This window comes from Chelmon rostratus, chromosome 15 (genome assembly GCF_017976325.1).
Source record: "Chelmon rostratus isolate fCheRos1 chromosome 15, fCheRos1.pri, whole genome shotgun sequence".
NCBI lineage: Eukaryota > Metazoa > Chordata > Actinopteri > Chaetodontiformes > Chaetodontidae > Chelmon > Chelmon rostratus.
This window is the reverse complement of record NC_055672.1, coordinates 5,922,574-5,936,045: the sequence shown is the minus strand read 5'-3', so window position 1 is coordinate 5,936,045 and position 13,472 is coordinate 5,922,574. Positions and strand designations below refer to the sequence as shown.

At 44.9% G+C, this 13,472-nt stretch overlaps 1 protein-coding gene across 1 annotated transcript in view; it reads left to right on the top strand.

Moving 5' to 3' along the window:
• The window catches only part of efna2a (ephrin-A2a), a 71,931-nt gene extending 59,141 nt beyond the window's left edge, over nt 1-12,790 (top strand). Inside the window, exons 2-4 of the mRNA XM_041953609.1 lie at nt 6,225-6,517; nt 11,027-11,092; nt 12,666-12,790. Coding sequence (XP_041809543.1) covers nt 6,225-6,517; nt 11,027-11,092; nt 12,666-12,790 — 484 coding nt within the window. The remainder of the gene's footprint in view (nt 1-6,224; nt 6,518-11,026; nt 11,093-12,665) is intronic.
• The last annotated feature ends 682 nt before the right edge of the window (nt 12,791-13,472 follow it).

Below are 13,472 nucleotides of genomic sequence, written 5' to 3'. Positions count from 1 at the left end.
GACATCATGTGATCTCTAATTTTTGTTTACATGGATGTTTGCCTTATGGGTCAAATGTTGCATCATTGCTCTTTTTTCCATTTTTGGAGCTTCCCTTTGAAGCATCATTTAAACCCAAATCTTGATCCCGCGTGGAAAGCGTTTCCGTTGACTGACATCCCTCACTCAGAGGCGCTTCTTTTTTCAAGCCGCATCGCCGAGAGTGACAGAAGGAGATCAAGTGAAGCTGGAGGAAAAAAAAAAAAAAAAAAAGTTATGGATGGAGAGAGGGGTGACACAGTGAGAGCGAGAGAGAGAGAGAGAATGGGGGAGAGAGAGCGAAGCGTCCTTTGATGTTGGTTGATCCGGCCTGCTGTTTAGGACGCAGGCAGGTATGGCAAACATCGGAGGCTTCTCCAACCAGAGGCTTTGATCACAGCCACGCTGAGAGATGATGTTGATGACTCAGAGGGGCCTGAATACTAAGAAGAGTCCACTACACACAGAAACACACACTTACTGCTGTACGTAGAGGTACGCAGATATCTACAGTGCATTAATACACATCCAGACTCTCCTCCTTTCTTTCTTAATCTTTCATTTCAACTTTTAAACTCCTCAGTATCTGTTTCCTTTTCATCCTGACGTGCGCACACAATACCATAAAACCCTTTTACACGGGCTCTTTTCCACTTATTGTGGTCCAAGCCTCAGAATGAGCCTTTTACATCCAGACGAGAGCCAGCAGCCAAAAGCCGAGTCCTTCGGCTGCATCCGGCTAACCTCGCCAGACGATTCAATCGCACTGAGAGAGTGAGGAGAATCTGTGAGACATCAGGGGATTAGGAACGAAGCAAACCATCATATCATATTGCGCAGGTTCGCGCACAGACAATATTAAAAAGACATGGCTTGAAGCGGCGTAGCAAAAAACTGAAAAGGCCGTGTACTGAACAACATGCACTTCAACACCAATCTGTTTTAGGGGCATATTTTAAGATTCTTTCTTTTTCATGAAGACACTGCTGGGCTTCAAAGCAAAGTTTTTCTATCTTCCCTCCCTTCCTGAGCCTAATTACCAAGTTTTCCTCCTTTCGGTAGTTTCACATGTGGAAATGATATTGACTGTCAATATCCCAGAAATACAAAAAGCTATCCCTCTCTGGAAATGAAAGATAATCAGGTTTTATCAGCCAGAAAATAAATATATTCACTCTTTCTTGTCCCGGTGATAAAAGTTTACACAGAATGACTAAAAGGATTAGTGGAAATTTATAATTTCGCACTGTACTCTGCTGTGAGCTACATTAAAGCCCCTGTGTGTAGACTTTTGATCACTGTACTGCAGCATCTGTCAAATTATTATGATGGGAGAAGTTTTTTGCTCTTGAGAAATGAGACAACCTCAGTGACGACTGGCGCCGTCTTTGTATGTGATGCTTTACATAAATTCTCAATGTCGTGAGGTTGGATTCATGGAGGGTGATACCACAACTTAGGGTCACCAAAGTCAAAATAAATACTGTACACATAGAGGGGCATTAAAATGGATAAAATGGATGTATTTTTTTCTTCACTTGTAGTAATGATCAGAGAATTGTCACCCGAATCAGGGCTTCATGGCAAGTTTTAGCTCATTGTTTAGGCGGCCAGCCCACAGCTTTAATGTCTTGATTCACTCCCACTGCTCTCATAGTGTTGTTTTTGACAGTAGGAAGCAGCTTTTTACTGCAGAAAAGCTCTAAAAACACACAATACACTACCTGCTCAATGAATTTAATGAAAAACTTAGCTGCTTAAGAGCCATATATTTCCTTTTAGAGCTGGAGGAGACCAAAAGCAGAGCTAAAAGAGGATGCGCATTGAATAGTATTCATCAGGTAGACAGAAACACGACTCCAGATAAATGATTTTTAGCAACTGTTTGCTAACAAGTTTACCATATCAACTTAAAGGCTGATGACGTGTAAATGTCGTTTCCACTGCTCCCACATCACCAGTAAAATATCAACATCAAGTTGCAAATCAACAGCAATGGAGAGGCTATGTAGGCTAAGTAGTTTGTAGGTTGAATATAAACGTTAGTTAAACAGGTAACGGCTGTAAAACTATGCCAGTAGGGGGCGCTGTTAGAGAGAGATCCACTGTTGGCTCAAAATACTGACAGTGACATAATTTAACTCTCAGGCTGCCGTCGTTCGTTAAAGGTTAAGGTGCTTTCAGCACTGAAGGGTGTTATTTCACTTTTAGCACTTTTATATTTTACAGTGAAATTATATCTTAGACAAATTACAAAAAGTATATTTTCCCTTTGTGGTTTGCAGTAGAGCAGACAGGTTTTTGTTGGTTTTTCCTCCGTTTTGAGACGCGTCTCTCTGGGATTTCTGCCGCCGTCACCAACACGATGGAGGTGAATGGAATTTTGTTTCACAGCATCTAAAAAGAGGCTGAAAAGCTTTTATTGAAACTGCTTTTTACATGACAGTCAAATGAGATGTCATTCACCCTGACTTTGTGTGGGAGGAAGCAGAAGTACAGTTGCATGGTACGCCTACATATACAGTGTGATGGTATAAATGTGTCCACCGGTAAAGATTTGGCGGTACCGTCTCCCCCGCTATGCGCTATGCACACACTAAGTTCAATGAAGTAGAGGCATGCCGTCAGTGTGAGTGCATTCCCATGTCTCTTTGGCCAGCGCAGTGTGTGTGTTTAATTCCAAATGACACACAGCCTAAGAGGAGGGGATGCAGGGACACACACATACTCATCCACATATAACCGCACACCAGCATGTACTCTTTAACAGCTCAGAGAGCCGTAGCACACACCTGCACACACACACCTGCACACACACACACCTGCACGGCTTCCTCTCGCCTGGGCGTATTAGAAATGCAGACGGTGTCACAGGAGCAGGGCAGGCCGCTGAGTAGCTTAATACAACCTAATGTATCCTGGCACATTAGCCCTTTCTTGGATTGAGCATCCTCACTCATGGAGACGCACTTTACCAAGCTGCCACTTAACCGACCACACACACACACACACACACAAACGCACACACACACACTTGCTTCCAGGCATGCAAACACACACACACACATACACTTCATTGTACGTCCACAGCACTGACGCTCAGATGGTTGTCATCCATAAATGTATCAGAGCACAATCAATAGGCAAAGCACATTTGTCTCAGATGAAAAAACACAAATGTGCAGATTGAAATGAGAGACAGAAAAACTCCTCCTCCATCTGCTCTTCCTCCAGCTGGCCTCCTCCTCCTCCTCTTCTGCTCATTCTTTCCTCCTTCTTTCTCTCTTGTTTTACTCTCATTTCATGCATTCTCATTATCCCTTTCCCGGTCTCCCTCTGTCCCCCTCCTCTCTCCGTCTTTCCCTTTTCTTTTGTCCTCATTTCGCATGTATCTCCGTTCCTCCCCTACCTTTTCTCTCTGTCTCCCTCCCTTCCTTTCTTTGCTTTCAGCCCTTTTATTCTCATTCCGTGCATCTCTCCCTGTTTCTCTCTCTGCCTTTCCCCTTTAGTTGTTAATCAGAGTTGATTGGGAGCAGAGAGAGCCGAGAGGAGCTCCCCAGTGGATCAATGCCTCTAAATGATCTGTTCAAGGATCCCTTTAGAACCTGCAAAACTCGCTCTGATAGGGCACCGAAGCATGAAGGCGCTCATTTCACATCTAACTCACTTCCTGATTTGCCCTCTGGGAGAGAGATAGGACTGCCGTTATAGGGATAATTTGTCCCAAAGCTAAATATCCCACTAACCAAAAGTGCTTAGACCAAAATGTCTTCATTCCAGGCAATCAATTACTGCCAAGGTGAGGGGGGAAAATGATGAATTTGTTTAAAAAGCTCAATCTGTGTGCGTGCGCGCCATCCGAGACGTCGAGATTGCCCGACAACTGGGTTTGTTTACGCTCATTTGACTGAAGACGTTTTCCCGCGTTTCGAATTTACCGAGAAACAAGATTTGATAACGTGCGGCAGCTGAATCTTAAATGCATTTTCCTGCGCGGCGTTCAGAATTAAACCGATCGCTCCGTGGCGATGCTAATGGCGAGCACGGTGAAGAAGCGGCCGCACATGCAGACGGATTGATAGGACGCTACGACGTGATGCAGCCTTCGACATGTTGGATGGTTTACTGAAGGGTCTCAGAGTGGACAGGGAGTTTTGAATGACTGCGGGTTGTTACAGATGCTAAAACAAAAAGATTATCAAGTCACCCTTCGGACGTATTATTTATGGAGTGCTGGTAAATAAAATATATGAAATATCAAATATTTAAAAAATGCTGATGTACTGTATTTTCTCACAGAGGGACGCCCATATGAAAGCAAAATTATACATGAAACAAAGCGTATTTATTTAAAGCCTTATGGTTAAACAAATACTACGTTGTTGTGCACTAATTCAGCAATAGATGTGAAATATTGATTTAGCAATTTCAGCTCTTGCTTCTAGAAACCATGAATTTAAAATGAAGGCATCTCCCAGCAAAGTAAGACTGTTTTCAAGGATGAGTTTGGTGATTTTCCATATTTTCAAACCCCGCTTAGAGACCAAAACCAGCAATGGACTGATTCTACTAACAAGTATTGTCTGTGTGGCCTAAAGGCAGATACAAATACGCGCAGTAGCTTTTTTCTTTTTTGCCACAGACATTCCCTGTTGTCCAAAAAAACCCACATAAATAAGCAATGCCGTTACATTGGGTGACATATTCCTTCATAACTGTGAGCACAGACACTGTAGACTGATATAGAGTTGATTTAAAGACACCATCCTGCTGCCACAGAGCACCAAATGTGTGTTAATCCATGGCCAAAAATAATACTCACAACTATAACGCCCAGCTGTTTTAAGGAGTATATGCTTGTTTTTAAAGATCTATGTCCTCAGAACAAATGAGAGAGTCACAGGCAAGATGGGCAAGTCATAAAGTAAAGAGAGGCAGACTGCATATTGTTGGTTTTTTGGCATTTTAATGGCATTTGTTGACAAAAAAAAACCAAAAAAAAAAAAAACAGAATATCCCCATCCTTTAAGAGAGTCTGTTTCGTTCCAGTGACTTCAAGATGGTAAACAGAAGTTCAGTTCCAGTATAAGCAACATTGGCACCAAAACATAAACACAAATAGAGCTTGTGTTATGCAGGGAAGAAGTGCAGCCATATGTTTTTAATGTACTATAACTGCTTTGCAGAGTCTGTCGAAAAGGGGAGTCAACAACTGAGTTCAGTCACCGTCTTATGTATTCCCATATGTTGCTTGCAAATAATTCACAAGCTCTTTGACTCAGTGCCAAAGGGAGAAAAACCGGAGGGGAAATCAGCACAATATACACCCTCCACAATGTGTGTGTATACTAATGTTCTTCAGTCACCTCTGACCCACTTTTGTCCGTCGTACCAACCTCAGTGATCCGTATGTTTGCCGAACTAAATGGACACTCGCCGCAGCCGCCTCGATACATTGCTTTAGGGGTAGAGATAATAATGTGTGCCCTCTACCATCACATGACCCACTTCTCCTGAGTATCGCACGAGAGGGCTCATTCAGGCGCTCTGGAAAAAAACTCTTCCAAACATGCTAATAATTCCCATGAAGCTCCGCTCGCCCAGCTTTATTAAAATAAAATCGGTTACTGTTCAAACTTTTGCTGCAACCAGAGGGATTATTATTGATTATTCTGTCTGTCTCTTGTTTATTAAGTCAGTAAAAAAAAAATAATAAAAAAACCCTCTAGGATGTTTTGCTGCGAACCGCCATGACTCAGATGGTTTGAAGACCCTCTATTAGAAAGCTTTTGCCGAAGTGTCCTTGAACAGCTCGCGGAGTCTTTAAATGTTGCTGCTTTGTACACAGTGACCTCACATCTTTCTACATACAGCCCGTTTACTATTTACCATCTTTCTGTGGAACTGAGCAAACACAAAAATGTCAGCCATCGTGCAATTTCATATTTTTACAGTGCACAGCGTGACTGCACTAAGTGGACACTCGCCGCAGCTTCCTTTGCGCAGTGCAATCATACAGAAATCCAATATGGCTCGTAAATATTCATAGTATTGTGGAAGATGTGCCTCACACAATCTCATTTACCTCAGTAAACTATTCCTGAAGCCTTCTCACCTCTGCTCACTGATTCTGTGCATGTTCCCCTTCGTGATTATTTCTATTCATGGAGAAATTTTCATTTGCTGTTTCCCTTTGTGTCTTGCAGGTTCTGGCACGGAGAGTACAGGGTGGCAGTGAACATTAATGACTATCTGGACATCTACTGTCCTTACTACGAGGGTCCTCCGTCCCACGGGCGCATGGAGCGCTACATCCTGTTCATGGTCAACCACGAGGGCTACACTTCCTGCCAGCACAGGATGCGCGGCTTCAAGCGCTGGGAGTGCAACCGTCCCAGCGGTCCTGACGGACCCCTGCGCTTCTCAGAGAAGTTCCAGCTCTTCACCCCCTTCTCCCTGGGCTTCGAGTTCAGGCCCGGACACGAGTACTACTACATCTGTGGGTTATCAGCCAGCCAGTGTGTGTTTGTGGTAACGGGTGTTTGCCTGTTTGCTGTGCGCCCGTGTTAGCTCCTGTTCAGTATGCATTTGTAAACGATATGTAAATACGCAATCAAAAGATTTTGATTGAGAGAGTTCTCAAACACGGCCCACCGTGTCGCTCGTACACCCACAGGCGTGCACAAATACACCTTCCATCTCTCTGTCGCTCCCCCTGCTCTCGCTCTCTCTCCTCTCTTTATTTCTTGATGTAGCTCTCTGCTCCTATTGAGATCATAAGTGGTGTGCTCAGCAAAGTGGTAAAAATGTCACCAGGCGTAGTTTGTAATCATTTTTATATTAGCTGTATTGATGTTTCTCCTCACTTCAACAAGTGATGTATTAGTATCACAGATGGGCCTTGCCCCCCTGAGACTGTTTTCTTGAGTTAAAAAGCTATCATTCCCCCACCAGGCATGGGACAAACAGCAGCATCAAATTACTCTTAAACATTGTTTTCAGCTGCTCGGTGTGCCAGATGGGAGGGATAGATTCACCGCATCCGGACAGTTAAGAGCAAGATCAGTTGGTAATCACAGAAAAGCACGTTAAATTGACTTTCAAAAGCTCTGCTGCCAGTGTCGAAACTTTCTGGCGCCACGCGGAGTAGAAGTGCCACTTCTTCTGCGCGGAGGCTGCGAGAGCTGCCCGCGACGAGACATTCGCCCGTTTGAATCCACAGACCAGCTGGGGGAAAATGTGGAAGTACGAGAGAGTGATTCTTCTGAGAGCGAGGACAGTCATGATTCACACGATCACAAGAGGTCGCTTGTCAGGGAAATGCATGCATGGAGCGTGTCTGAACAAACATTTATTCTGTTGTCTGTCTGGTAGTGTTAAAAAAAGTCATCCTTTTGTAATTACTAATTTCACTCCTTAAGGTGGAATTTATTAAATCAGGTAGCATCTCACAGCAGACTTGAGCAGCATTTCCACCTCTGTGCAGCCTGACCCAGGTCCCTTCATTTCTCCCCGCGTTACTGCTGCACAGCTGCCTGAAAACCGACCTTAACCTTTTTAGTAGGAGATGATGCATTCTCACTGTGACCCATAATGGGATGAGGGTGCACCAGTCCGATGTCGGCATGCGAGTGCAACATATTTCTTCGTCGAGCTTTTTGCCCTTGGATGGGGTTTCTGACCTCACAGCAATATTCTCTTTGTTCAGACAGCGGAAGAAAAGAACCAAAAAACGAGCCTTGACTCAAAGGTTTATGCAGTTCAGTTTTTCATTTTATTTCTAATGCACTGGCATGATTTTCTAATATGATGCAATCACTGCCAAACAAAGTATAATGTGCAGCACGGCTGAGTTAGTGTGAATGATAATAAGACTGAGATAATGTGCTGCCTCCAACACTATCTGTCCGCACAGTAACTAAATGAGTAGCAAGGATTTGCAAATATTCCTTTGCCTCAGTCTGTTGTCTGCGCTGTCACAAAGACACAGCAGGCGAGAGTCAGAGAGCTAAAGAGGCGAAGATAACAGCCACCCGATGTCCTACTGCACTTTTCCCAGTTGGCACACACACACACACACACACACACTCGAACGCACACTTTTGTTTTCAGTCTCATGTAAGGATGGACAGGGCCCCTCCAGAGTTGTATAGTTGCTGACTATGGTATTGTGTTTCTGGGACCCCTGAGGGTAGTGTGTATTCCACAAAATTGGAGTGTGTGTGTGTGTGTGTGTGTGTGTGTGTGTGTGTGTGTGCGTCGTGGGGGAGGGGGGAGGGTTGCGGGGTCAGTTGTCAAGCGATTGTGAGTCCGTGAAAGGCCATGTCCATCATCTTGACTGACAACCACACATGTTTTTGTCTGTCACTGTCTCCAACATGCACATACAAGCACACACACACACACACACACACACACACACACACACATGCACACTCACACAGGCCAGTATTGTTGTAAAACGAAGGTGAGTTGACAGTTTTAATCACCCAGTCCAGCCGATGAGTGTGTGTTTGCGTGCGCGTTTCCTGTCAGATACTCCACCAAGTAAAACACACCGATCTCCGATGGCGATTTGTGGTCACACCGGTGTGTGTGTGTGTGTGCCCATGTGTGCACGTTGGTGTGTGTATTTGTCACACGCTTGACATGTTGACAGCTCCGCTCCACCCCTTACTTCTCCCAGCTGCCAGCTGATGAGGTTGAGTGATTTTCAATGGGTTTTCGGGAGACGTTGGATTGTGGATGTGCTGGGAAACAGAGGCGCTGGGAGAGCCGATAAGACTCCTAAAAAAAATGACAAAAGTGAACATTTTTGGAGGGCATGGAGGGAAAGGAACGGGTGGGGGGATATATATCCACTTCTCCACTTCTAGCCCTTTCTTCCTGAAATGTTGCCATTTGTCAGTGAAACAGTAGGGAACCCAAAACAAAGACACACACCAGGGAGACAGCTCGATACAAAGCTGGCAGGGCTTCATAGGGGACCAGTTGGGACTATAGGTGGATGATTTGAAGAAACTTGAGGCAAAGGCAGTGGGCTATAGGGAAGCCATAAAAGGGTAAAGGAGGTGAAGGGCAGAAAGAAGGATGGAGGGAGGGAAAAACAGGGAGGAGAGGGCAGAGGATGGGTCAGATTTATTTCCTGTGCGCTGTGGATCTTGATGATGGTCCTCTCTGGGGTCACTGTGGGCTCAGGCTATTCGGATTTCCTCAAGGGAGAAGGCCAATAGGTCTCCACGCACACACATCTGCAAGCGCCGGCGTGTGTACACATTCTCTTTGTGCACATCCTCGTATGCATGCGGGTGCGTGCGCACGTCTGCATGCGTGAGCGGCCGGGGAGTTGGTCGCCACCTCCTCCGAGGTCTCCAGCTCTATTTCACATCAGAGTGAGGTGGGACTAAAAACCCAGATTCAATTTCATTTACTCTACTTTGAAGTTTGAATCACAGTAACTTTTTAACATTTCCTCATTTTTTTTGGCATTCAGCCAGGGCGGCACGGTGGCTCAGTGGTTAGCACTGTCACCTCACGGCAAGAGGGACCTGCGTCTGTGGGGAATTTGCATGGATTTCCTCCCTCTTTCCAAAGACATTCAAGTCAGGTCGATTTGAGAGCCAGTATTTCCCTTAGGTGTGAATGTGAGTGTGACTGAATCCCAGTGTGCGGCCAGATCCCTCTCAGACTTGTTTACATTGCCTGAAGTGTTCTGTATGTTTACTGGAGTTCACAAGCTTGGGAGCAAGGGTTTAAGAGAACTTAAAAGGACATAATATAAAAAAAACTTTACAACTGCTTGAAGCAATATATGTCATCAAGAAAGTAATAGGCTGCATTCATCGCTACATTAATGTCAAATTAAAACAAATTACTGAGCAGTAGCTTACATAAAAAATACCTTCCTCGCTTTATAATGCCTAGCCTTGATTTACCATGCTGACAAATTTGTTTAAAGCTAATTTACTTTGCTGGAGAAGACGAAATGTCCACAAAGTCTGCGTATTATTATAAGAAGTCAATGAACAAAGTGTGGGTGTAATATTTGTGTGTGTTGTTATGTTGTTATATATCCCATGAATTGTTATGGTCATTAGGTTGAGGTTAGGTGTTTCTCTGTTGTGTGGATCCAACCTGTGAGCCTCCCGATTGGCCCTGAAAGCCCTGAGTTCACTGTGTGTCAGTTGGTTTGTGGTAAATAATCTTTAATTAGTTCGAGAGCAGGTGCCACTAAATTACAATAACGACTGAACAGATAATTATATCTGTCGATTTGTCGATAATATTATCGACAAATCTGTGAAAAGATATGTTAGTCCACCACTCTCTGACTTGTCTCAAAACCATTCATTCCTGCTGACGGCATAAATCTTTAACAACAGGTCGCACATATACATGCACATATGTAATTTTATCTTTTAAAAAGGCATAGGAATTTGCTAAAATAGCAGGGCATTGTAGTTTTTGGCAAATGTTGAGCAAATGTTGGGCAAAATGAGCATGTCACCCAGTGTGACGGTGTGGCTAAGTGAGATGTTTTCAGGACAACAATAAAGGTCAGCGGCATAAAGGAATAAGCGAAATCAGGCTTTGGCTCCACAGATAATGATCTTTTTTTTTATCCTTTCATGGGATTTGCAGACAGCAAGAAAATATAGAATATCACCAGTTGTATCTTTTAATGTTGAGACCCTGTCTTATTGTATATATGGTGCATATTACTAAGTAAATTTATGTTTAATTAGTTTAATTGGAGACAACAGTGCTGCAGAGAGAGGAAGAACCGTGGGATTTAATAGCACATTTACCCCAGGATAGGACCACGGCTACAGTGTTGTCTCTGTGAAGTCCCAGTCCAGCCAACCACCTGATAATAAGCCTCACAGCACTCAGAGACAGAGCAACATTTAAAAGAAGACTTATTAAATTACTTTATGAGGGCAATCAGCAGCACAAATCGCTTTATCTCCCAGCTAATCTCCTCTTTCAATCTCTCTGCTTTTTACAGCGTCTCCTCACCCAAACCATGTGGGACGAGCATGTCTAAAGCTGAAGGTGTATGTCAGACCTCCAGGTAAGTCACGCTCTAACTACACACACGCACACACACACACACACACACACACACACAAAGGTCCAGATTGGCTATCAAAGTAAAATTAGGGGGGAATAAGAGGTCTGATAGAATGCCCCGGCAACACTCTCTGCTCTGATTCACAGACCAGCCAGGCAACACTTTAATACCTTTACACACAGACACACACACACTTAAAACACACACACACACACACACATTGTGACGCATTCACACAGACAGGGAGAAGCGGACACACAGGCACAAAGTGGCGTACACACTTCACATCAAATCACATCACATCACACTGGGTGTGAGGGAGACCTTCTGTCCTTGCAGAAAGAGAACAGAGCAGGCTGAAAGTGCTCTCTAAAAATGTTACCAAGCCTCCACATCACTCTGCTCGCTAGATGTGCTCATAAGGAACAAGAGAGCAATCTAATAATAAACCCATCGCATACTGTAGAGGTCTAATCTAATAATAGACACTTCATATTTTCTAATAAAATTCTCCTTATGCATCAGCCATGTGGTGAAAAAAATGAAGCACGACTTACTCGCCACACAGTACTGAGTCTTTGTTTCCAAACAGCATGCAGCCTGCTAAAATATGTCCTTTTGAAAAACAGCTCCCTCGTATATTGGCATAGACAGGGCGCAGTGCTCACACGAGTGCGCCATGTTGGCCTATGATATAGCCGTTTAAAAATAACTCAACGGAAGACTGGCGCGCACGGGGATCAGATTGCGGCAGGCGTTGCGCTACACTTGCGTTACCTTTAAAAGAATCTACCTGCGCGTCTTTTCAAAGGCGGATTCCACCTCACGAGTCTCCAGCCTGAGCCCCGACCAAAGAATCAAACCTGGGTAGTAGCACATCTCCCCAGATAATGACACAGCTTTGAAGATCTTCGTAAAAGGATGAGAGCCGGCCTTCGCAGCTTTCCAGGCTCAGATCATTCCATATCTCGCTAAGGGGGAAGGAAATTCTCTCCTCCTCCATAATTACTGAAACAACATGCATTCTTTTATTCTGTCATTGCTGCAGCTCCTTCTTAGAGATTCTGCCTCTCTTTTTTTGTGCTGTTAAAGTAATCTGTCTGACATTGCAACTTCCATCTCATCTGTGAAATATCGTCAGTAGAGTGAGCTGTGAGCGGTTGCACATATATGTGTGTGTGTGTGTGTGTGTGTGTGTGTGTGTGTGTGTGTGTGTGTGTGTGTGTGTCAGCTGCTCCAGATTCTGAGTCTCTGTGATTAAACTGTAATTAGGTTGGTTAAACCCCCTGCAGAGCTCAGTTGCTGTCGTCTTCTCCTCCTCCCTCCTTCCTCTCCTCATCCCTTCTCTCTGCCTTTCCTTCGCTTTTGAAGGGAGAGTTTTTGGTTTGTCATTCACTTTCCACCCCCTCACCCCCCCTCTTAATAGTTCCACTTGTCTACCCTTTGTCTTGAATTCATTCTTTATTTTTTTTTCTTTATTTTTTGGAGATCGTCTTGTCTTTGTATCTGTCTGCGTGTGTCTCTCTCAGTTCAGATGTTTTGTCGTTTTTCTTTTCTTTTCTCTCCGTTTCAGATGGGTCGGGATATGATTCTCCGGAGCCCTTCCTGACCGATGGAGGTCCGAGCTGGAGGCCAGGGTCCGTGGCCCCGTTAGCCGCTCTGGCCTCGCTCCTCCTGGGACTCTCCTCCTGGCTGTGACCCCTCTCCGTCTCTTCCTGGAGCTCCCGCCCAGGGCTGCTGGGCTGGGCTGGCTGTCCCTCTAAATCCATCACCCCTCAGGGAAGCCCTCTGTCTCCATCCTCTCTTCTCCCACCTCCACCTCTATACGACCACCAACCACCCCCACTGCCAGCCCCTTCCATGGCCCAGCCACGGACACCCTTCCCTGGCCTGGCTGAGAGGGTTGGATCGTAAGGTGTCTGGGAAGCTGCCCTTCATCTCTGATCCCCGGACTCTGGGTGGAGCAGCACATCTCAGCTGAAAAACACAAGGGAACTGTCTCTGCACTCATATCAGGGGGTCTTTTTGATTTGACTATTGACTTTTGACCACTGATGGGGTAGATGTAGCCGCGGCTATGATTAAACTTGTCGTTCCAGTGCAATTCCTATCATCCAATCACGGCAGGATGCATTAAGCGATAGGCCTGGATGCACAAAAATTGGATTTTTCTCACATTGCTGTCCCATCGTCAAACCAAGAATTGGAAGTGGCCAAGCTTGCATTGTAATTGAAATTCTACGCTATCTGGAAGCAGTCCAGCTGCAGCGAGGGAAAGCGCAAATGTATAGAGATGGAGAGGAGAAAAGCGACCCGGCCCGTGCAGGAGAGAGAGAGGGAAAACAATGCGGGCACGGATTTAAATGAATACGGCCGTATG